This window comes from Cucurbita maxima, unplaced genomic scaffold (genome assembly GCF_002738345.1).
Source record: "Cucurbita maxima cultivar Rimu unplaced genomic scaffold, Cmax_1.0 Cma_Scf00020, whole genome shotgun sequence".
Classification (NCBI taxonomy): domain Eukaryota; kingdom Viridiplantae; phylum Streptophyta; class Magnoliopsida; order Cucurbitales; family Cucurbitaceae; genus Cucurbita; species Cucurbita maxima.
In genome coordinates, this window is record NW_019272036.1 from 2773038 (window position 1) to 2798667 (window position 25630).

General features: G+C 34.5%; 2 protein-coding genes across 8 annotated transcripts; both read left to right on the plus strand.

Moving 5' to 3' along the window:
* Positions 1-362: 362 nt before the first annotated feature.
* On the plus strand, positions 363-8438 carry LOC111494540 (metal tolerance protein C4-like). Of its 2 annotated transcripts, XM_023144494.1 has the most exons (14): positions 363-914; positions 1048-1102; positions 1682-1814; positions 1919-1974; positions 2354-2468; positions 2601-2658; positions 2763-2881; positions 3326-3445; positions 4335-4436; positions 4523-4595; positions 5107-5174; positions 5535-5595; positions 5682-5813; positions 8317-8438. In XM_023144494.1, the coding sequence occupies exons 1-13, from the start codon at positions 608-610 to the stop codon at positions 5804-5806; spliced, it is 1392 nt and encodes a 463-aa protein (XP_023000262.1). In that variant the 5' UTR covers positions 363-607; the 3' UTR covers positions 5807-5813; positions 8317-8438. The 2 variants fall into 2 exon arrangements, with proteins under 2 accessions (XP_023000262.1, XP_023000261.1); XM_023144493.1 differs by lacking the exon at positions 8317-8438 and having other exon boundaries at positions 5682-6114.
* A 1761-nt stretch (positions 8439-10199) lies between these two features.
* Positions 10200-25504, plus strand: LOC111494557 (calcium-transporting ATPase 9, plasma membrane-type). 6 transcript variants are annotated; one of them, XM_023144510.1, is made up of 34 exons: positions 10200-10484; positions 10713-10978; positions 14539-14655; positions 14737-14776; positions 15108-15232; positions 15325-15456; positions 15561-15650; positions 16096-16165; positions 16513-16583; positions 16656-16739; positions 16830-16907; positions 17000-17071; positions 17641-17724; positions 17808-17890; positions 17976-18084; positions 18186-18241; positions 18354-18396; positions 18582-18665; positions 19328-19465; positions 19785-19850; positions 19942-20040; positions 20240-20350; positions 20733-20900; positions 21234-21293; positions 21677-21841; positions 22084-22200; positions 22670-22768; positions 22949-23086; positions 23767-23867; positions 24032-24077; positions 24177-24311; positions 24423-24530; positions 24609-24700; positions 24832-25504. In XM_023144510.1, the coding sequence occupies exons 2-34, from the start codon at positions 10781-10783 to the stop codon at positions 24935-24937; spliced, it is 3285 nt and encodes a 1094-aa protein (XP_023000278.1). In that variant the 5' UTR covers positions 10200-10484; positions 10713-10780; the 3' UTR covers positions 24938-25504. The 6 variants fall into 6 exon arrangements, with proteins under 6 accessions (XP_023000278.1, XP_023000283.1, XP_023000280.1 ...); XM_023144515.1 differs by having other exon boundaries at positions 15123-15232; XM_023144512.1 differs by having other exon boundaries at positions 10204-10484; positions 10701-10978.
* The last annotated feature ends 126 nt before the right edge of the window (positions 25505-25630 follow it).

The window sequence follows — 25630 nt, forward strand, 5'->3', positions numbered from 1 at the left end:
AAAAAAAAAAAATCTAAAAATTTATGAGTATTTTTTAAACAAAAAAAAGATATTTTCGAAGTTTTTAAAATAAATTTTAAAGTGTTTTTTTTTTTTATATATTTAAGAATATTAATTTTTATTTTATTTTATTTAAATAATATTTTTGAAACCTTGACAAAAAAAGAAATTAATATTTGAAATGAAATAGTAATAATTTGTATTTAAAATGAAAGTAATTTGGAAAGTTTACCGGTATTTTTAAAATTTTTAAAAGTTGAAATGTATTTTTAAAATAAAATAATTTATTTTATTAATTTAGAATAATTTATTCTGCTACCGAAAATATATATATATATATATATATATAAAAAAGATTACAATGGCACATTAGCATCGTATCTTCAAGTTCGTAGCAATTGCTGCGAATTTATGTAAATTTCTGGCCCTCGATTTCGCGTTCGCAACTGTTCTTCAAATAACCCGCCGGCACGCGGCGTCTTCTCTGCGTGTTCGATTGAATGGTCTCATTGCTTTTCTGAGAACATGATTTGGTATGCTCTAATGGTGGATTCGTGATTATACACAAGCAGGACAAATCAAAAGCAGCCCTTGCACATTCGTTTTGATGCGAACATCCTACTTCTTGCAACGTTTCGCTCTCCACCACTCTCACCGTTCATCTTCCTTCTCATTCCGTTCTATCTGCAATTCCTCGCCGTTTTCCTCATTTGATTCCAGCACCCCACAGCATCACCAGCAGCAACAGCAAGAATGTGACAGTCATGGCACCCCTCAAATTGGAACCCATTTTCTGTTGCGACCACTTCCATCTGCTACCACTTGTTCGAGACGGTCCGTTTTATTGGGCTTGAATTCCTTGGACTCTAATCGTGGTCGTCCTCTTCTTAACCATCATTACGCTTTCCATCGCGGTATGTTCCTTTCCGTATTCGCTTTTCTCTTTTGGTTTGAAGCTCTTTATTCTTTCTGCTCAGAAAGGAGATATTCTTTAATCTTATGCTTAAATTGAATCGTTGTTTCAAAACTGGTTTATAACTTTTGCAGGATTTTTCACTAGAGCTAAGCCCGTTCAGAGAATTGAATTCAATGATTATCATAGGTAATGGATCATTTCCTTGCACGGTTCCCATGAACGTTATGTAGTTATGAAATTCATACTCATTAGTTTTGTATTAATGAATATAAAGGCGAGCAGTTGCCGTTTCATTCCTGTGCACGACCAGATCGTAGCATTTTTGGTTCCGAAGTTCCGAATTAGTATTATATTGTTACTGCACCAAAAAGTTAGAACGATTTATCAAGAGAAATGTAATTTATTTAGATTATTCTTTAAGACTCAACACTTAAACACTCAAAAACTAAATCCGAGTGTAGCTCAGATTCATAAAATCCAACATATAAACTCTTGTAAGTAACATTGCAGAAATTTCCATTCAAGTTGTTAGATTGAGATGAATACTATTTTTTCTATTTATTTTTAAACTTATAGGATCAAATAGGTAGCACTGAATGTAAATGCGTGTACTTTTGGCGACTTCAATCCTTAGAATGAAGGCTCATGAAAAACGCAATTAACTGATAATTACTCAAGATTACTTTATCATCACTGATACTAAGTTTTCTTCACATAGCCCATAGCAGAAATTAATTTCTCCTTATTGATTTATTTTTATCCTAGTCAACGAGCGGTTACCACTGCTTTATGGTGCAATTTCCTTGTCTTCTCTCTGAAATTTGGGGTTTGGTTTTCCACATCAAGCCATGTCATGTTGGCAGAAGTTGTGCACTCTGTTGCCGATTTTGCAAATCAGGTATCCTAGTCATTGATCGAGCAAAGTATCTCTATCCATGGCTAATTTTAAGTTAATTTATCAATCACTGAATGTAGAGGAACTAATTATTCTTGACATTGTAGGCGCTTCTTGCTTATGGTCTGAGTAGCTCAAGGCGTGCCCCTGATGCAATCCATCCGTGAGTTATAAATATCTTCGGCTGTTAAGTATTATTCTGTTTGTAGTATATATTTTCCAACTTCAATAGCTACTGCGTCCTGCTTTATATGAGAAAATGTATTACTTTATTTTATTAAAGCCTTCTTTTGCCTCCCGTACCTTAAGGATTAAAATTTTTCACCTCTCTCAAAGTCATTTTTGGCTCCGAGCTGAGCTGTGGAATAAAAATGGTATGGTTTATTATAATTATATTTTCAAAATGCAGCGTAGTGGATTTATATTTTTACTAGATGGAGTAACTCCCTCCGTGAAGAATGATAGTTTGCGGCTGTTAATGTTGTGTTTTCATATGGTCACAAATTCATGGACACGTCTGATATACCTTCACTGTTGAACAGTTATGGATATTCTAAGGAAAGATTTGTTTGGTCATTGATATCTGCTGTTGGGATCTTTTGTCTTGGTTCGGGTGCTACCATTGTTAATGGAATTCAAAATTTGTGGACTTCACAGGTACATGATCAATTGATTTGAATCATGCTTCAAATGTTACCATTCTCAAATTTTCTCCTTCCTATTTGATACTTAGCTCTTTCTTTGTTAGCGGCAGCTCTGCATGTTATCTTTTTATTTTGTTTGCTTCAGCCTCCTGCCAATATTCATTATGCAGCTTTAGTGATTGGTGGTTCGCTTATTATCGAAGGTTTTATTTTATCCTTCTTTTAATGAAAGTCCATAGATGTTCCTTCAAATATAGTTAGATATGTTCTAATTCGATTTTACTGCTCAATAATTTTATCTGTTTAGGTGCTTCCCTGGTTGTTGCCATACAAGCTGTCAAGAAAGGTGCTGCTGCAGAGGGAATGAAACTGAGAGACTATGTGTGGCGTGGTCACGATCCCACATCTGTAGCAGTTATGACAGAGGTAGTCATAGATTGACGAAAATGATTCCTAAATGTTAAATTACTCGTGGTAAAAATCCATAAATTATTAAATTTATGAAGCACACGTTGGAACTACCTGAGCTTATTTCTCTTGAGCAAGCATGCGTTCGAAAAATTGATTTAGTATTCTTTCTGTCATTTAGGCAATCCTGGTTATATATTTTGGTGATTAAATATAACTTTCTTGGTGCTAGATTTAACTTGTCTTATTTTGCTATTGTATAGTTGAAAGGGTTGAATTGCTATGAAATTTTAGTTTTTGGTTGTTTAAGTTTCTTTTTTCTTTTTTTTTTTTTAACCTTTGAGGACTTCTGATGTTTTTCAATAAAGTAAATTAATTCATGAAACTGCAGAATCGTACAATTTGATGCCAAATTTATCAAATGTTAGAGATTCCATTGATCCAGTTTTCTGGTATGTTCAGGATGGTGCTGCAGTCACTGGTCTTATTATTGCTGCTGCATCTCTTGTTGCAGTAAATACCACCGGGAATGCAATTTATGATCCCATTGGTTCCATTGTAGTTGGTAACTTACTTGGAATGGTATGTCTTTTGCTTGAACTCTGAGCAAATAATATTTTTCTCCTCATTTGTTTATTGAAAGTGACATTTCACAGTGGTTATTTATATTTGAAATATTCTGACATCCTGCATTAGACTACATAATGCCCCTTGAGTTTCCCTTTGAAACTTGGAGGCTTGTTTTCCATGTGTAATGAATTAATTTTATTTGGAAAGGAGGCTTACTTGTTGTTCTGTTTTGATATGTTCTTTAAATTTGTCATGTAAGCAAACCAAACATATGGGCTAGTTTAATTTTTTTTACATAAATACACAAGCTTCAAATTTTAGTCCCTGAAAATTTGAAACATGCTTGACCTGGACTGATTGTATTTGATAAAAGTAGTTTCAGTATTTTCATACATACTAGGTGTACCCAAGGATGTCGACACCTGCTTACTATGACATAGTTGTTCTATATAATCTTTACTATCATGCTAAGAATATATAAAGTTCCATCAGAAGATGCTATGCCAGGGAGGACATATAAATAATCTAATGAAAATAAAGCTTCATTGATCAATTGCACAAGGGCATACAAAATATCAACTCCACAAAAGGAGACCAACTCCAGCTAGCTTTTGGCATCACAGGAATAGCCATAACCAAAGTCTGTTCGACATGTTCTCTAATATAAATCAGTGATAATGAAGTGAGGTAGAAGAAACAGCTTGTAGAACAAAGCCAGGATGTTAGTGGAGTTGCAAAGTAGACGTAGCACATAGTAGATTAGAAACCACTGACATACCGTTATTTTCTCTGCGTTTTGCAATTTCGACGAGCACAAGGATACTAAGAAAGGGCTGAGATACAAATGTACATGAATACTAAACAATATATCAGTCTAAAAGTTATTAATTTTATTTTGCAGGTGGCCATATTCCTCATCCAGCGTAATCGGCATGCTTTGATCGGTAGAGCAATGGATGAAAATGATATGCAGAAAATTCTCCAATTCTTGAAGAACGATCCAGTATAATTGTGCTTGATAAATTTTTCTTGAATCCCTACTTTAACACTATACAAAATGAGTTCAAATTTTGAAATCTTCTTATCTAGGTTGTTGATGCTTTATATGATTGCAAAAGTGAGGTGATAGGACCAGGATTTTACAGATTCAAGGCAGAAATAGGTGATTTTTTCATTTTTACTTATTTTCTTCCCAATACTTTATGATGCTGTTAGATTCTCTAATCTTCAGGTTCATTCATAAAATGTCGTCAACTTGCCTGGTGAATCAACTGTGGGCGACTTGGTAGCTTTTAATGATTTATCTAATATTTTATGCCTATGATTTTCCTTGCATCTGTATGTTTTCATGTGTTACATGATTTGAGGCTCTTGACATCCTGCATCAACTGTTAATTGCTTCCTAGCTGCCACATGATATCGTTGTGTTATCACTTCTGTTGTTCAAAGGGTCAGAATTTACAGGCAATAATCAGTTGCAAACGAGAAAACCTGTTTTGTTGGATGAAGTAGATTGATTTTATCTAAATCACAATTTTCCCTTATATTTTTCAATATGCCAAAACCTTGTTATGTCAGTTTTATATTCAATAATTTTATATTTCTGGCAGTTTTGTGAAATTATTGTATCGGATCATCAATATATTTTGATTTTAACGAGCTGTATGAAGCAGATTTCAATGGAGTCACAGTGGTGCAAAATTATCTAAATAGGACTGGACGAGAAGAGTGGGCTAAAGAGGTTTGTACTCTTTATCTTCAGCGTGCTTACTACTGTTGGTTTCTGTTTGATTTGTTCTTTTAAACTCGATCATTGTTTAGGAAAATATTACATTATGTTTTCCGACTGTCATTTTTTGTCAAAAAAAACTATATAGTTTGGACTCTGCTTAGTCATGTTGCATCCACTCATCAGCGACATTTCTTTTAAGTTAATTCGAACGCATGTCAATGTTTGGATGAGATGAGCGAGTAAAGAGAAAAGGGGATCGTGAGCTCGCATTTCATTCATCTATTTTAATTGTTCTTCATTCTGTAAGCACCCATGTCCGGTGGTAGTTTTCTCAAGACACAGTCTGAACTGCATCCATATATTTTACAGTTTCGACAAGCTGCAAAGGACCAGAACGATTCAGCTTTGCTCAAAATGATGTCGAACTACGGTACATGGAAGGAGCATTGAACATTGAAAACATTGTACAGAATTGAGATGTCGTTGTCATGTTTGGCTAACATATTGTTATTGCAGGTGAAGAAGTGGTTACTGCTTTAGGAAGTGAAGTGGATAGGCTTGAGAAAGAGATTCAGATGCTGGTTCCTGGCATTCGGCATGTTGATATCGAGGCCCATAATCCCACTGGGCCATCTCCATGAATCACAGGCAAGATTCTTTGTTTCTTTTTTTTTACTACGGTTTGTCAAAATTATTGCTTTTGATCGATCCTTAGTGAAGGCTTAAGCCTTGCCTTGCCTTGCCTATTAATTTTTTCGTGTGTACTACTTAGCTAGCTAAACTCCCTCCCCAAAAACCGTTGCCTAAGACTCTCACTACTTGGAAGCCCGTAGGAAACTCATTCATTTATTATGTATTTGTGAACGGCGTATACTTTAGTCTTGGTGGTTGAGATGGTTTCATTTCCAAATTGTTATTTTGAGCCTATTCAAAGCTTTCTTTCTTTTTTTTCTCTCTCGTTTAGTAGTAAGACTAAGACTAAAATGCAAAAGAAATGAACCATTTAACACGAAAAAATGCTAATTTTACCATTTAAGACTATGTTATATTTAATATTTACTATAAATTGTTACTGCAAGTGTTATGCAAAAGAAAGAACCTGATTTAATATTAGGTGAAAAGCAAAAGAAAGAAAAGCTTTACTTTTGTGTAAAAGACCTTCTCATGCCACAACAACAAAACACTTATTTGACCATTTAGGACATTAGGTAAATAAATGTTGAGTTATTTCTCAAAAAGTTTCCATGGGTGACTTAGACTCATTTCTTCAGAGTTCTACCTCGAAGCCTCTTATTATATTAGCTAGAGATTATGCTCAAACTAAACTGTAAAAGAAACTAAACGGTTTAATATTGTATTCTAAGAAAATACTAATTTGACCATTTAGAGCATATTGTGAAAAAATTGAATTATTGGTTAACATTTTTCAAATTTATGACTAGAAATGTTAAAATTTGATGAAATTGAGACGTGTGCATTGAAAATCATGTCCCAATTGATTTTTTTTTTCTTGGGTCATTTTGGTCATTTTTTAAAAGGGTCCCATTGGGACTTCATTTTTCGACGTCATAGCCACTTGTTATACTAGCTAGAGGTGTACTAAGACTAAAATGCTAAACAAATAAAACATTTAGCCTTGTATTAAAGACGCTACCATGCCAACCATAACAGAGAAAACACTAATTTGACTATTTAGGGTATTATGTGAAATAAGTACCATTCAAGAAACAAGAACCAAGGATAAGAACTCAGGATCGAGGAAAAAAAACTAAATCAAGTGTCAAAATTTAAGAACTAGTTGGATGGAGGAATTTCAAGAATACTTAGAACATGAGAAATCTCGCCATAACTCAAGTACAAAACTTAAGAGCCTAAATTCTCAAGACAAGAAAAAAAAAATTCAAAAAAGAGTGTGGTGCCCTAGCACTCCTTAAGGACACGATCAAGAACCTATAAGTAGTGTTGAGGATATTTAATAATAAATTATAGTTTACCATATCTAATATTTGTCTTATTATCATATGTATCTTTCCATTTATTACTATTTTAATATTCTTGTAATTTATTTGATTATAAAAAAGATAACTTTCACACCATTTAGGTGTGATGGATTAATCAATCATTCTCATGGTATCAGAGCCCTCTTAATTTAACAACCCCGATCTTTTCATTTCAATGGCTTTTGAATCCTCTAATCTTCTTCTCCACCACTCCTACTAGCTTTGACGCCGCAAGGGCAGTCTCCATGGCTACTGCAGGCAGAGCCGATTGATTACTCTTCGGCTCCACCCTATTGACCTCTAAATCACCTTTCGTCATACTCGGTACATACAATCTCACCTTTTCCAACCCAATCGGTTTTCCCCTTGGCCAATATAGTCTCTCTCATTTTCTTCCTAATCAACCTTTCATCCTTCACCGAAGCCTTAATCTCAAGATCCTCATCAATGTTCTCTTCAGAAATATACGAAATCTCGACAAGCCCATCAACCTTTTGCATAGATTTACCTTCGAAATCTGGGTGCCGCACTGGCCTCTTCGCCAACCAAGTTGCTGCAGCCCTTCCTGCCAAAATTGGCTCCTTCGCCCAATGTGGCGACTCTTTCAACGGCCCTTCTCGCCAAAATTGGCTCCTTCGCCCAATGTGGCGACTCTTCCGGCTTCAACATTGTCTTTGTCCCTTGCTCTAGGTTTCTCCTTCTACTTCTTGGGGTTAGACATATTATTGCTGAAGCCAAGGCAGCATCGCCGCTGAGCGGCGATCTCTCTGCAATTTTCGATGCCCAAGAAAGCGCCTCCTCTGAACCAAGTTGTTGACATCTTCACGAAAAGTGTTTCTCAACCTCTTTGAATTTTTCAGAGTCAAGTTTCACGTTCGTTTAAATCCGACACTTAACTTGCGGTGGGGTGTTAAGGATATTTAGTAATAAATTATAATTTACCATATATACTATATTTGATATTTTATTATAACTAATATTTGTCTTATCTTTCCATTTATTACTATTTTCATATCTTTGTAATTTATTTGATTATAAATAAAATAACTTTCGTACCATTTAGATGTGGTGGATTAATCAAACATTTTTAAGTAGACTACATATTGAGTCTTTGTACTCATTCAAGTTTCTCTATTTTTTTTTTTTTTCAGATGACAAGAAGGAGCTAGTGGATGATGGAAGAAGATCTGGAGCAAGTGCCATATAAAGCCACGTTGTATTTCGAACTATTCAAATGTTTTAAGTTATTTTCTCTAAGCCAAATGTATTCAACTTCTCAAACTCTATTTTGGCTTTTATAAATAAAATACATTTATGTTTTGTTTTAGACGCGATCATATTTTCAAATTCTTAGTAAGTCTGTGGCTCGTTAAAATTGAGTGGTGATAGAATGTCTTTGTTTCATTTTAGAAACACGAACCTAGTTCAATCATAGACAACTTAGTTTATTATAGAAAATTTTAAATTTTCATCTCCATATTTATAGTATCATACTAAAAGGTGTTTATTTAACTAACTAGAGTTGGAACTTTGAGAAGACCTATTCCAAACGAGCCAATAAATGAGGGAGGAAGCAAGAAAAGATTTATCCTCATTAGTTAAATAGGACTAAAGTCGATAATTATATTCAATGTCTCCGTCCCACTTGGTTCCATCAACATTATATTTTCCTGAGACACGGCCCAGACTCCTACGGGAGGCAGCAGTGGGGAATTTTCCGCAATGGGCGAAAGCCTGACGGAGCAATGCCGCGTGGAGGTAGAAGGCCTACGGGTCGTGAACTTCTTTTCCCGGAGAAGAAGCAATGACGGTATCTGGGGAATAAGCATCGGCTAACTCTGTGCCAGCAGCCGCGGTAATACAGAGGATGCAAGCGTTATTCGGAATGATTGGGCGTAAAGCGTCTGTAGGTGGCTTTTTAAGTCTGCCGTCAAATCCCAAGGCTCAACCCTGGACAGGCGGTGGAAACTACCAAGCTGGAGTACGGTAGGGGCAGAGGGAATTTCCGGTGGAATCGAAAATACTTCATTAACATTCACAACGTTTAAATAGGATACAAGCTACCAACCAATACGAGAAAATATAAACCGACTAAATCTTAAAATTAAAATAAAATATTCTATTAATCAAATCTTCGATATGTAAGTATATTCCATAACTAATTATAATGGAAAAAAAATGGAAAAAAATGACAATTGGATATAAGTGGACTTGGAGGTCTTGCTATGTGTCATTATTTGAGCGCCAGCTTGCCAGTGGGCTATCCACTCCGGCCGTACGGCAATCACGGCCGGATTTGGACTTTCCATTCTATTCTTCCCTTGGATTCCATGTTAATTATAGAGACCTTTAAATTGAAATTAATTTATATATTTTAATATTAAATTGATTAAATAACACGTCCAAACTTTTAATCTTATATTAAACTGGACGTTAAATTTTTTAATTTCTAATAATAATAAAAAAAAACAAATAAATAGTTATTTTTTAAAAGATTTAAAAGTTTAATTTATGTAAATAAATATTTGGGGACATTAAGGTTATTTAATTCAAATTTATGAAGGTTAGTTGGGATTTGGGACGCGTTTTGAGAAGGTGCAAGCACGATGCGCGCTCTTTTTCTGTTTGCCGCCAACTGTCTAAGCATTTAAATCCCCTGATTTTAACTACTTAATTTAAATATATACTTTTAAATCATTTAAATTTTATTTTCAATAATTATTGAAAAATAAATCATTTATTTTCAATATTTGAATCAAAACTAATTTTAAAATATTATGTTTTTACTATTAATACTATTTTTGGTAATTGATGTTGACTATTTCTAATTTTGTAATTAATTTAAAATTTAGATTAATTATTAAAAGGTGGGAAACTGAGCGGGAAATATGCAAAATTTCAGAAAATAAAAAATAAAAAATAAAAATTTAAAAACAGAATTAAAACATGAGAAATGGCTAAATAAAAATTATATAAAAAAAGAAAAAAACTAAATGTATTTTTTGCAAGTCTTGCACGAAGTTTCGACGAAGTTTCTCTATCGAATTAAACAGCGAAGGGACAGTTACAGATCAGTGTAGTGCTCATCCAGCGCAGAGCTTCAATGAATCGCCCATCCATGGCGATCTTCTGCCGTGTCTCTTCCTCGTTTGAGCTTCTTTAGAGCTTCGTTTTCGAGATCAATGGATTCCTCATCTCTCAGTTACAGACACAGAACAGCCACATCGCCAATTTGGCCGTCATTGCCTTCTGCGGATGCGCGGATTCAGTTTCGAGCAACACTGGTACCGTTTCGCTTCTCTGTAGCTTCCTAAATTTGGTATGCGTTCGCTCCTTTTTTTCCTACTTCAAAATCCCCCAATTTCACCGCTCTTCCAGGAATATCGTAACTGTCTCCACCGTCTCCACCGTCTCCACCAGAATTAGCATCGATAATTTGGCTGTTTTTCTTTATTATTCAAGTTCATCGCGTGTTTTCGATTTCTGGACCTTTTTTTTTCGAGTCTGAATGATTCTTGTTTTCGTCTACGGCGAGATGGCTCAGCAGGTATAAGCTTCGGTTGATTGTGTGTATGATCTTTGTTGCGACATATTTTAATTTGAACTGAACCAAACATGACGTCTCGTGGTTCATCGGCTTCGAGCAATGGCCTATTTCCGCTCAATGCTTCCACGTCCGGCCGGCAAGACGATGTTGAGGCTGGGCTCTCCTCCGGCAAAAGCATTAACAAGGAGGAGGAAGAAGAGGGTTCCGATCCTTTTGATGTCGACAATACCAAAAATGTCCCGCTCGAGATACTCAAGCGATGGAGGGTAATTATCTTTTCCATTTTTTTCTTTTATATTATCATTTACTATCCAAGAAAATGAAAAAAGGAAAAAAAAAAAAAAAAAATTATAAGCTTATTTAAATGATAAATTGGGTTGAGCATTATACCTAAACTTATTATAGGTTGGGCTTAACTATCGAATTTATTATGGGTTGAACATAATACCTAAACTTATCATAGGTTGGGCTTAACTATCGAATTAATTATTATTTTTAGAAAATATTGATACATTTATTACTATTTTTTAAAAAATAATGATACAATTATATATACAAATACTTATTTTTATTATTTTAAAAGTAAAATTTAAAAATATTTTAAAATTGAAGAATTGAATAGGTTTTGGGGTTTAGGGTTTAGGATTGAATTTCTGATTAAAATTGTTAGTATGATTATCATTTACCCCTAGAATAAAAAAAATATAATTATTAATAAAATTATAAGTTGATAGATGGTGACAAATAAAAAGCAGAGTATAAAAGTATGTGTCAAAAGAAATTATAAAATGTTATTTTCATTTCATTGAATAAAATGATTTTATGTTATTTATTTATGAGTATAAAATGATTAATATATGATTTATTGATAAACTATATATCTATACAATAAATTCAACAAAGAATTTATCTCTTATTTTCAAGATTTTTTACTTTTATATATTTCTCCATGGGTTATGGGCTGGTCAAACCCAAAAAGTCAAACCCATATACTTGTTTGATCTAAAATTTTATTTTTTATTTATTTATTTGTTAAATTTTAGTATATTAACGTTAATTTACAACTAAATAAAATAACCAACCATTTAGACTTATAGAGATAGTGAATTGGATTATAATTTTGGTTGGGTTCTTTTTAGTTTTGTCACTTTAAAATTTCTTGTATGAGTTATTATAAATTCAGTTGATTATGTTTTTAGGAAGAGATGAGAGAACAATGAAAAAGCTATGAGCAGTTGAAATATGATGCACAAAAAAAATTTCATCTATTCAAAGAAAACTAAGATTATGATTTTGATTTGGGCGAGCATGGATTTGAATACAGCGGAAGTCAAGATTGGAGTTTTGAATCTAGCGACTTCATGGAAGAATTCGTTTTGACCTAAAATCTATCTCAATATTTTGATTATGGTTCATGATTTCATAGATTTGTACAAGAAGTAGTGGGCGAAAGAAATAAATATCTTTTCATTCATGGAAGTTTTTTTTACAAAAAAAACATGAGTTGAGAAAGAGATTTTTTTGGTCAAGTATTTCACAAGAATTACAATCTAAATTCAGTTCATACTACTATTATGATCCATGACAATACATATCAAATGCTGAGGGTTAGGCAAATTTGAAGACGAATTTGAGATTGATTATAGTCAGTCTTTAACCAAGAACATATATTCAACAAAATTTCTTAATTCTACCAAATAAGTTTCATCCAAACCTTGGGTAATTTAGCACCAATAAAGTTGAAAAAGACAGCACGAAGTTTCTAAGAGGCTTCCTGGACAAACATAAATTTCAATTTGGATTTAGAGCCGAATAATTCATCTCATGCTGAATGAAAATACAAAGTTTAATGGGTAGTTTTCTCAGAAGTATTGGATGGGAAAGAGCAAATTCAAGATTTAAGGTCCATTTTGCATCAAGACAGGAAAACTGATTGATCTTGTGGTTGAATAATCACAATTAGTTTCTTTGAAGCACCAAGATCTTGCCGGAGAAAAAAGGGCTTCTTTTTAGATTAGTAATCCGACTAGTGGAGGTGAAGTGCTTCATGAATTTAAAGTTCTACTAAACCTGCTGACACTGAGGATGAAGAAGAATTTCTTGGTTTTTTTATTCATTCTTTTACCAATATTTTGGTGTGGAAGAACGCACTTTCAAGAAAACAAGAGGTAAAATGAAAGATGCATTACATTCATGCTAAACTGAGTATACTTCCAACGGTAATTGACATGCACTCTTTTCTGTGAGGTCGGAAATTCAAATCTTCATTATCCCACATGTTTTGTACCCAAAACAAAGAAGCATTATACTCACAAAAATATTATTTGTATATATTTGAACATTGTGTTCAAGAAGGAAATTATGGGTCTACAATTAAATTCTTTGTGCAATTTTGCAACCAACTGGATGTTTGGCATGCTGCTTTATTGATGTTCTGATAATGTTAAGATAAGGTTTTCAATTGAAGTATAATATTTCAACCATAGAATGAAGTAAATTTCAGTTTTGTAGATGGTCCATTTGTTATAAACTCGAGCGCAAGTTAGTTTTGAAGGGGAGTAAAACTGTTGTAGTGAGTTAGATTTAATAGTTTTGGTTGGTTTTTTTAGTTTGTAAAGTACTTAGTTTGGCATTAAGTCCTTGGCAATAAGTTACCAGTGTTCAACTTTTCTTGGATAAATAGCCAAAGAAACACTTTAACCTTTGTAGAAAGCTAGACTTCTATTTAATGTCACTCAAATCGTTGATAATTGCAGTCAGTTTGAAGTGTTCACACTTCAGCATGATTCGAGCGTTTTGATTCAGTTTATTTCTTTGTAGTTGCTGTGTTTTTGTTGTTTTGTTGTTCCTTATATTTTTTTGCTCCCATGTTTTTTTAGCATATCAGTAATGAAAAGTTTGTTTCTTGTTAAAAAAACACCAACCTTTTAAAGAAGTTCAAGAGGGGTTTTTTTTGGGAAAAGGTGAGAGTGTGGGCATTTGGATAAGTGAAACAATTTCAATTTGTGTGAAGAGGGGGGTTAGGCTTGGTAATCCTTCTGGCAAGAACCTTGCCATTTTGTCTAGATGGTTGAGATGTTTCTCTTCAGAATTGGAGTCTTTGCCAATCTTGATCATTAATAGCAAATATGAGTCACATTTGAATGCATCAAACTAAATAAATATTGTTGTCCATGTCAAGTACAATTAAAATTATCATGTATTGTGTGCACAAAGTAATAGGGTCACCCATTGAGGATAGTGAAGAAGTTAAAGGTTTTAGAGTGAATGAACTGAAACTAGGGTAGATACCTACATAATATTTAAAATTGTACGTTTCTAAATATTGTAGGTTTAGATGGTTGTTATGTGAGGTTAGCCAAGGTGCATGCAAATTGATCTAGAGACTTGGTGATATTAAATAAAACCATGGGTGGTGCAATGGTAAAAAAAACTAAATGAAGAATCAGATATTCAGAAAGTGCCAAATTATGTTCTAATGGCCGCAGGATAATGCCAAATAAGTTTCCTGTTCCAAAATACTACAGAATGAGAGGTTTAGGATATAAATGAACTTGGAAACTTACCGTCACCATTCAAAAGAATAAAAACGTGGTTCTCATTTGCTAATGAAGCACTTGTGGAGAAATGCTTCTTTCCTATTGCATACATTTTCTATTAAGGCTAGAATATCAATATCCTTGGTGATAAAATGTTATGGAAGTTCACAAAATTATTCCTAATTTTTCTTTTTATGTTATGAAAGATATTTCAGCTTCTGGTACATGAGGCATGGACTAGTTATTTATTTATTTTTATTTTTTTTAATTTTCCTCTTGGGGTACAGCAAGCTGCGTTGGTGCTTAATGCATCTCGGAGATTTCGTTATACTTTGGATTTAAAAAAGGAGGAAGAGAAAGAGAGAAGAAGAAGGATGATTAGAGCCCACTCTCAAGTTATAAGGGTAATAGTTTGAGTCATCACCAACATTTTATATCACAAGTTCGGTTTTTCATATCCTTGTCACTTTTGCGTTTTTCTTCAGGCAGCACTGCTTTTCAAATTGGCAGGGGAACAACAAACTGGTATTGTTTCTCTAAAAATTTCCATATGTTTAACAACACTTGGGATATTCTTCTTTATTTTTTGTGTCGTGTTACAGCAAATTTTCTACGCCATCCTTTATCAAGCCTTTTCCTTGTTTAGTTCACTGAAAATTTTGTACCACAATACATGTTATCTGAAGCTGTAGATAATTCATTCAGAAATTAGTTTCATTCCAAAATCCAATGTCGATGCTTCTGGATGGAAGCAATTGGTTGATTAGCTGCCTGAAATGCAATGATTGTAACAAGAAACTGGGAACTGATAATGCATTGCTTCAATTTTACTCGACTCATATTCCTCTAATTTTAGTGTCTCCACTGGTAGGTTTCTCAGTACCACCTCCAACGTCAACTGGTGACTATGGCATTAATTTAGAACATCTTGTCTCACTGACCCGTGAACAAAACTTTTCTTCTCTACAACAATATGGAGGAGTGAGTCAGTTATAGTTTGTTTCATTGTATCATATTTTTATCCTTCTTCATCCTTGGCTTCAGTGAAAACATTTTATCTTGTGTTTTACCAGGTCAAAGGCTTATCAAATTTATTGAAAACAAATACCGATAAAGGAATACCGGGGGATGAAACTGATTTACTAAAAAGAAGAAATACATTTGGATCAAATACATATCCACGTAAAAAAGGACGGAGTTTCTTGGTACAAACAATTTTTGAGACTTTTTTAGAACTAGTTTTCCATTTCTTTTCTTTTTTCTTGTGTTGATAAATGGCCATTCATTCTGACTGTTCTATTTTTGGCAGAGATTTCTTTGGGAAGCCTGGCAAGATTTAACCCTAATCATCTTGATTATAGCTGCAGTGGCATCATTAGCTTTGGGAATGAAAACAAAGGTTTGCATGGTTTATTAAATGTCTCCTTCTTGTGAACAATTTTTTACGAAATATATTTATGTCACACATTGTGACTAGTATTTTTGCCACAAAGATATAAGACCAGCAGGTTTACGTAACTGATAGATACTTCATGTTTCGCTATGATTCAATTTTGGTAAAGATCAACTTGGTGAAGTGTTATGTTGAAAATACAGTGTGAAATTGGCAGAGAGTAGATGTGGCTGTGTTAGGATGGATATGCTTATAAGTTCTTAAAATTCAAAACATACTTCTACCATATACTATATAACATAACACAACTCGAGTCTAGGGTGAAGTTGAAGCCCATGCATTTGATTTTATTTTCAATCTGACATGCAACACTTTTTGGTTTCTTCACACGTTGCTTCCGCTGTTGGCTTGTTGTAAGTTTAGTGCATTCTGACTTTGGTAATCATCACAGGGTGTAAAGGAAGGATGGTATGACGGAGGAAGCATTTCCTTTGCTGTGTTTCTTGTCATAATGGTCACAGGTATTCTATCTTATCCCATTCTAATTGCAAGAGTGTTCTTTTGCCAAAGAAGAGGGAGGAATTGCTGGCAAGAGTTTTTCATATTTTAATGATGGTGGGAATGAAAAAAGTATGCAATCCATTTTAAAGTAATTTTAATATGATAACTTACGTGCCTTTTTGTTCCAGCAGGTTCATTTAGGTCATGCACGTATTTGTATTTTATAGACGTTCTGATGCTGTACACATTGATTTATAATTGAGTTTTTATTATGCTTTTGTCATTTTTATGAATGTCTCATATAGAGGATGTAAGTTTCTGTTCTACAATGTCTTCATAATTTCGAATCATCCTTTTTATTTAACAGCGGTCAGTGATTATCGACAGTCTCTTCAGTTTCAAAACTTAAATGAGGAAAAGCAGAACATACAAGTAGAGGTACATACTGGCTACTTGATGCCACTATGACATTTTTATGTTTACCTGTGAACTAAGCAAAATTAAATGCAGATCTTGAGGGATGGTAGAACTTTAAAGGTTTCAATATTTGATATCGTTGTTGGAGATGTTGTACCTCTTAAAATTGGAGATCAGGTTGCTGTCCTTTATGGTCAATTTATTTGTTGGTAACTTTACAGTTCAACCATATTTTTCTAATTTAACAGTCACGTTTGTTTGGATTAGATCCCTGCTGATGGAATATTAATCACCGGTCATTCACTTGCCATAGATGAATCTAGCATGACTGGCGAAAGCAAGATTGTTAGTTTATATTTTCCTTTCAACCACACGATGTAATTATTTTATTTTATTTTATTTATTTATTTCATGACTAAGCTGATATTGTCTCTCAGGTTCGCAAGGATCAGAAGGCACCCTTTATGATGTCTGGTTGTAAAGTTGCAGATGGAGTTGGTACCATGATGGTAATTTTCATGCTTTGACTTCTTGTAACTGTCTTCATTAAACTATGATCCGTCTGATGCAGTTCTTGATAATCCGTCTAGTGCAGTTCTTGATAATCCGTCTAGTGCAGTTCGTGAACTACAAGTATCAGCATGCATTTATGAACAAGATTTTATGTCTCATTTTTTGGTTCAAGATTGTTCTTTTATATGGAAAAAGTGGGCCGCTGTTTCATTAAAGCTTTTTAGTTTATTTGGGAAGAACTTTGCATGGCTAGAGAATTAATTTTGATAAGGTTCTCTAACTTAATTTTCTGGTTTTGGTAGTAGACTGGTTGGTATGCTTGACTGGTTAGAGTTTGGTCTTGTCCTAGGATGTATTTGAGTCAGTGAGTCTGTTAGAGAGCTTGGCTTATGTCAGATCCTTGCACCTTTGTTTTCAGTGTTAATATCTTGGTACCAAGTGCTCTGTATAAAGGATGCATGTAGATGTCTCTGTCATAAATGAAATTGTTAAACAATAACTTGCATGTTTTTTTTCATATTTATAAAAAACTACCATTATGGAGCTTTGCCGTTTTCACCTTCAGGTCACTGCTGTTGGAATCAATACTGAATGGGGATTGTTGATGGCCAGCATCTCAGAAGATACTGGGGAAGAAACTCCCTTGCAGGTTTATGTCTTGACATTTGTTGCTTAGAAGGCCATGGAATTTTCTGTTGATATGTTCAATTATCTTTGAATGACATTTAATAGGTTCGGTTGAACGGAGTTGCAACTTTCATAGGCATAGTTGGGCTTGCGGTTGCAGTTGCTGTGCTAGCTATCCTTTTGGGCAGGTGATATAGTATTTCACAATTATAATTTTTTTTTTCTGCTTGAGTTTTCATAAACTTGTCCTTAAAATACAACTTGGAAAATTAGATACTTCACTGGAAATACACATGATGCAAATGGAAACATTGAATTTCAGCGTGGGCATATGAGTCTAGGCGATGCTGTAAATGGAGTAATTAGAATTGTTACTGTTGCTGTAAGTTTAGCCTCTTGATGCTGTTAAGTTTAGCCTCTTGATGCTGTTTTTCTCTCACAGTGCATTGTTAGTTACTAATTGCTGGTTATTAAATCATTCAGGTTACTATTGTGGTTGTTGCGGTGCCTGAAGGACTTCCTTTGGCTGTCACTCTAACGTAATTAATTATTTAATGTTTGTCTTACTGCAGTTTGTGTTGGACTTGATCCGACTTTTCTAAGTTTTTTTTTTTTTTTTCTTTTGATATTCTTAATGTTTTATATTTCCAGATTAGCATACTCCATGAGGAAAATGATGGCCGATAAAGCATTGGTTAGTATTGTTATCGATTTCCATCTCACGAACTTGTACTTCAGAAGACTGGTTTGAAGTTACAACCTTACTTGAATAGGATCAGTTCTATAAGTTGTAGAACTTTGTTCTTGAATTCTAAGAAGACTCTTTTGAAGTGTCTTCATCTTTTTCCCCAAGCCCAACGAATGAAAGTTGATTTGTAGGTTCGTAGACTGTCTGCTTGCGAAACTATGGGTTCTGCAACAACAATTTGCAGTGATAAGACTGGAACGTTGACTTTAAATCAGGTACGTTTGGGGCTCAACAGTTATATTTGGGTATAAGTTTAGCTCTGATGCAAGCAGTTCAGACAGTAGTTCAGCTAATCTAAACCTGTTCTTCTGTTTTTTTTCTTTTTTCATATCTTTGTAATGCCTTCAATGCATGACGGTTAATTTGGTTTTTGTGGATTGTTTTGTTGTGTTAGTCTGAAAATTTTGTTGTTCATTTGAGAAGTTATTTTTCTGGACAATATCCCCAATTGACTTGATATTTTGTTTATTTTCTGTTTTCTTGTCTCCTGATCGTTTGAAAGAAAAAGAAATTGTTTTGATATCAATTTCATGTTTGTTACTAAATTGACTATGATCTTGTGCAATGTTTATTTATTTATTTATTTTTTCCTGATTTCAGTTGTCTATTCTTTAAGCAAAATATAAGATCTTTAAACATTTCTTTTGATAGATAAAATGTTCAAATTTATTGGAAAATTTCAAAATTGTGTATGATATTCAGATTACATGTTGTAGATTAACGAACTTTTTTAATAGAACTCTGACAAAGACAGTGTTTTTGAATGTATAACAATTTTAAGAATAGGAAATGAGGATATGTTATTTAATGAGACCTTAAACTTAATGTTTTCCTTTTAATTTTAAATGATGATGATGATTCCCCCCCTGGGTCTCAGATGACTGTGGTCGAGGCATGTGTTGTCAAGAAAATGATGAATCCCCCAGATGAGCCACTGGAGTTGCAGTCATTGGTTCTCAATCTGCTATATGAGGGCATTGCTCAGAACAGCGCAGGCAATGTTTTTGTTGCTATGGTAAACTTTCATACATTGATTTGCTATTCAGAATGAAGGAGGGGGCGTTTTTTTTAATTTGTACTTTGGCTTGACCAGGGAAGGCCCCCTGACTGCTTCTCCAAGCATATTACGGAAGTTATAGGGTTATACTAACATTCTGTTTCTTGTTTTTTGTTTTCAATTTGTGAGAAAAAATTTATAATTTTTCTTTTGAGTTGAGCTGGGAATGCTTGTCCTCTTTTTCTTTTGTAATTGGTTGGAGCTGCGTCATGTTTGTACATTTTTTGCTAGATCCAGTTGAGCAGCCAGAGTTCTCTGACTGAGTTTATGTTGACAGGATGGGAGAAGTATAGAGGTCACTGGATCTCCTACAGAAAAGGCTATTTTATCTTGGGCTGTCAAGGTGTGTGAGTGTGTATATATATATTTGCCTCAATTTGTGTATTGACTAAAACTTTTTGAAGTTTAGTCACTTTTCTAAACCTGTGGTGCAGCTGGGAATGAAGTATGATGTTGTCAAATCAGAGTCTGAAGTTCTCCATGTTGTCCCGTTCAATTCAGAAAAGAAGCGAGGAGGTGTTGCGATAAAGCGGGTAATTATTATGATCTTGAGCTTGGAGCACCATATTCTTCCTCACTGCATTTGCGTTATTATGGTTGTGCACTGGATAATTTAGAGGGCACTGGAATACTATTTTTAAGAAAGCTGTTGGTTGCTTTTACGTTTTAACCACGTCCTTTGTTGTTGATGAATTTGTATCGATGAAACTTAGCAATGTGGTGTCCTGGCAGGCTGAATCAGAAGTCTACATACACTGGAAAGGAGCGGCAGAGATGGTCTTATCTTCTTGTACAAAGTATATGGGAATGAATTGTGAAGTGCACTCAATGGAAGGCAATGAGGTTAGTGGTAGCAATTTGACTTGAAGAACAGTGTTATGTTTCGAGAATTTAGGCTCGTCTGTTCATCCAGCTTTATTTCTTCGATCATATTTATTTGATGGACTGAGATACAGATTAGTCATTTATTAATTTATTACTTACGGTTCTATGCAATAGTGATCTTAAATTGAATTTTGATCTGTTTTTAACCCACACTGTCTTTCAGTCCAATTTCCTTGAATGTTTTTGTTCTTTTGACCTGATTATATTTATGATTGGTTAGTGACATGGTACATCCAAGGCAAGATATATTAGAATATTATTCATAATTTAGTGCATTTCCTAGTTTGAACTTCTTGAAACTAGACATTCAGACTGAATTTCCTATGTGTATCCTTTCCAGGATTATTTTAAGGCAGCCATTAATGATATGGCTGCAAGAAGTTTGCGTTGTGTTGCGATTGCATATAGACCATATGAATTAGAGAAGGTTCCAGTAGATGAACAGGGTTTGGATCAATGGGATTTGCCTGCTGATGATCTTATTCTGCTTGCAATTGTTGGTATAAAGGTATCAAGTGCAGAACTCCTTTACACAATAAATTGCTATTATTGCAGTTTCTTTTGCTATGAATAGTACTCAAATAGAAATATTTAAAATTATAGAGGGTTGCCCTGAACTTTTGAGAGATTGGTTTTCTATGTAGACTTTTTACTTCTAAGACTCTTATTTTATGCATTATGCACAACTTCCACTGTTCACCATGGTGAACGTGGGGAACCTTAAAAGTTGAAGTGAGCAACGTGGTTGCGAGATGTCAAGGCTCTTTTTTACTCTTTTTCCTGTTTTGGTTTTATATATCGAAGTGTCATGTTATGATTTTTTAACGTCATCATTTTGCAGGATCCTTGTCGTGCTGGTGTTAAAGAGGCTGTGAAAGTGTGCACAGATGCTGGTGTCAAGGTAGTTTATTATGTGTTATTTTTGTCTCATAGATCTCGACTCCTTTTACGTGCAACACTCATACACCTTCTTGGGTGAGCTACATTCTTTACACTATAAAATCCTAAATTTCAGATGATGAAGGAAATGGTTAAAACTTCTTCATGTGGCCTTAGGTTTATGTTAACTTGGAGCTGTTTTTTGACGCTCAAGTCATTGACAACCCTTCTAGTTACTTTTAGTTCTTTGGTACATGATTTGGAAAAAACAATATTTTGTTTTCTAGTTCCTAAAATTTTATTTTGTTTTGAGATCTAGAGCTGGACTTATCCTTAATTATGCAGCAGTTGTATACTTGCACGTGATATATGTGTGCTGTATGTAATACAATTGCAAATTTGTAGGTGCGAATGGTAACTGGAGACAATATACAGACCGCCAAAGCTATAGCAATAGAGTGTGGAATACTAAGCGCAACAGACGATGCTTCTGAGCCGACAGTAATTGAAGGAAAAGAATTCCGTGTATTGTCTGAGAAGGAAAGAGAACAAGTTGCCCCGAAAATAACGGTACACTTAGAATTGCATACATCATAGATGAAAATACAATATGCATTAACTATTTTTGTTCTAACCCACAGTCTTGTTTATATGAATAACATAGAATAATGATGCATTGAGAGTTCAATTTTAAGCAAGGGGACATCTTGTCCTTTTGGCCTCCAGACTGTTTTGTTTTCCCTTAATGGAGTTTGTGATTGTTTTGTAAAAATGATTATAAAAAAGGGTCAACTCTATGCAATGACATACAGGTGATGGGGAGGTCTTCACCCAATGACAAGCTCTTGCTTGTTCAAGCATTAAGAAAGGGAGGAGACGTCGTTGCTGTAACAGGCGATGGGACAAATGATGCCCCTGCACTCCACGAGGTTTGTGAACTGTGTGGTTTTTATTATTTCACATGAACGATTCTCTGTTTGCATTGTGTAGAAGACAAAATTAAATTGTAATTTTTTTCAATCGGCTTTTGTTGCATTGCTTGCTATAACACTAATATATAAATATAGAGCATGCATGTGCAAGCATACTGTATGAACTAGAAAACTGCTGTAATATGTTAATGTTCATTATTGTTTTCTGGAAGCACTATACGACGATTATAAATAACGTTAATATACTGCTCAAAATTTTTATCTGCAAGTTGGTTTATGTGTCCATAATGGAAAAGAGTCTAGACACATCTGAATTCTTGTTTGGTTGAGTACTTGTGAGTTTCTTTTCTTCATATTTCGTACGGTTTTTAGTCTTTGTTTTGATTGATATTAATGAGAAGTTCCGTAGCTGTTTAAGCAAGTTTTGTTCACGTTGATAGTATGTGTTTACCCTTTTGAACTCTAGGCAGATATCGGTCTTTCTATGGGCATACAAGGGACTGAAGTTGCGAAAGAAAGTTCTGATATTGTTATCTTGGATGATAACTTTGCTTCAGTCGTAAAGGTTTGTGTGGATCATCTTGACCAGCTTTTAATTCTGCGGTGTCTTTTCGGTTCATGCGTAACTTAGAAGCTAATAACCTCCAAAACGTGAATATGTAATAAAGAATACTAAATAGATGCATTTATTTAGCAAAATTGACTTGCTAGTTCATAATTTCACTGCTTATGCCAATTTATGTAGGTTGTCAGGTGGGGGCGTTCTGTGTATGCAAACATTCAGAAGTTCATCCAGTTTCAGCTCACTGTAAATGTTGCCGCTCTTGTGATTAATGTTGTTGCAGCTGTGTCTTCCGGTGATGTTCCTTTAAATACTGTGCAGGTTTCTTCTCTCCCCTCTGACCAATATTTTTCTTCCTTTTGAAATGGTTGTTCCATGTCACATTGCTATAACGAGTGTGAGAATTCGATCACTATGCTACTAAAGATTAAGCTGAATGTTAAGAATGTGAATAAGATCAAATATTTGTGAGATCCCACGTCGGTTAGAGAAGGGAACGAAGTACTCCTTACAAGGGTGTGGAAACTTCTCCCTAGCATACGCGTTTTAAAACTATGAGGCTGATGGCAATACAAAATGGGCCAAAGCGGACAATATCTGCTAGTGTTGGGCTTGTGCTGTTACAAATGGTATAAGAGTCAAACATCAGGTGGTTTGAGCCCCGAAGGGGGTGGACACTGGGTGGTGTGCCAGCGAGGACGCTGGGTCCCGAATTGGGGTGGATTGTGAGATCTTACATTGGTGGGAGAGAGAAACGAAACATTCTTTACAAGGGTGTGGAATCCTCTCCTAGCAGACTCGTTTTGAAAACCTTAAGGGAAAGTCCGAAAGAAAAAACCCAAAGAGAAGATAATATCTGTCGGTGGTGAGTTTAGGCTGTTACATATTCTATAACACTTATAAATTTAAGCAGATTGCTTTTTTTTTTTTTTTTTTTTTCCTTTCCTTTGAGATTATTATCTCATATTGATTAATGAAGGTACGTCTGTCTTCCTTGTTAGCTTCTCTGGGTTAACCTGATCATGGACACACTCGGTGCTCTAGCATTAGCTACTGAACCACCAACGGACCACTTGATGCATCGGTCACCTGTTGGGCGAAGGTAAAAACTAATGCTGTTTTCAAATGACTTGTTACGAACATGATTCTGAATTTTCTACAAGAAGCACGGATATGGAAACAACATGACATGGACACGGTGACATATCATTTTTTCAAAAAGTATGACATGTTTATTAAAATATGTGTAATTTGTTTGGATTACAGGGAACCCCTTATAACCAATATCATGTGGAGGAATTTGATTGTACAGGTACGTGAAGACGACGGTGTTCGTTATCTTTGAAACTGAAACTCTTAAGGCTTGCTTTCATTTTTCCTGATGTTCTTTTCCCCTTTGTTGGCGGTGCAGGCTTTGTATCAAGTTGCTGTCCTTCTTGTTCTCAACTTCTATGCCACTGATATTCTTCAATTGAATACTGATAGCAAGGAGCACGCCTTTAATGTGAAGAATACAGTGATTTTCAATGCCTTTGTCCTCTGCCAAGTAATTCTAATAACTAAGAAATTTATCCAAAATCTCTGTGCATCTTCCTTGTTTTTCATTAGTTTTTTATGCCTTTTAGTTTGGTTTAAGTTATCAAATCTGGCAATGCAGATATTCAATGAATTTAATGCTCGAAAACCAGATGAAATGAACGTATTCAGTGGCGTGACGAAAAATTACCTCTTTATGGGAATAGTTGGAACGACGTTCTTGCTTCAGGTTACCTTTAAAGCCATTTTCTTTGTATTCGTTGCGATGCCTTTTCTATAATGCTTCCATGTTTAAATTGCAATGCAGATCATCATCGTCGAATTTCTAGGAAAATTTACTTCCACAGTAAAACTTGATGCGAAGCAATGGCTTATCTGCATTGCTATCGGCCTTGTGAGGTTAGCCTCACTTTTCAGATCATTCAAAATGCACTATATCTTGTAAAAAAGTTAAATTACTAACAACAGTAAAAATAAAATGACGTGTGTTTTCTCAAGTGGTAAATAAATTATCATCTCATCTGTTTCAGCTGGCCTCTGGCTGTCGTTGGCAAACTGATTCCAGTTCCTGAGACTCCATTGGGTAAATACTTCACAAAGCTAGTTCAACGGTACAGGAGGTCACATGGTGCTTAATTTTGGGATTTCGTCTTTCTCGAAAGTGCATAATTTTGAAGGACAATCCATAATTTGGTATTTCTTGGCTAAAATATATGCTTTTGGTTATATTTCTTTTTATTTCTAATAGTTTAGACATCATGCTTGCGTAACGATCAAGTTCCGAAGTTTTTAGAAAAATGTTTGCACCGAATGAGCGCAAGTCAATCGAGCAAATAGTTTTCTTAAAATTCAAAACTAAAAGTGGTTTTAGACGTATTCGGGACTTGATTGTTACATTTCTAAAAGTATGGACTAAATTGTTACAAAAAAAGAAGTATACGAAACCCAAAACATACAGGTACCAAAAGTACAGAATATACGTTTTAGCTCGAAGGACCAAGACGAAGGAATAACGTGAAGGAGGATGTGTTTGAACATTTTCAAGAACAATTTTACAATGTATTTGCCTTTCATGTATCCATCAAAGTAATGTGGTTAATTGTAATTTTGGGTTCTTGTTTATTTTCAGTAATGTAAGCTTGAAGAGAAGAGCAATAGTATTTAATTATGGGCTTAAACATCAGTTTTGCCCCTTTATATTGATTTCTATTCTTGTCATGGATCATAAAATTAATCTTCAACTTTTGAGAACTTATTTACAAATTTAGATAGAACAAAGACAGAATAAACCAAACAATGAGAGGAATATGCTAGAGTTCGTCGTAAACG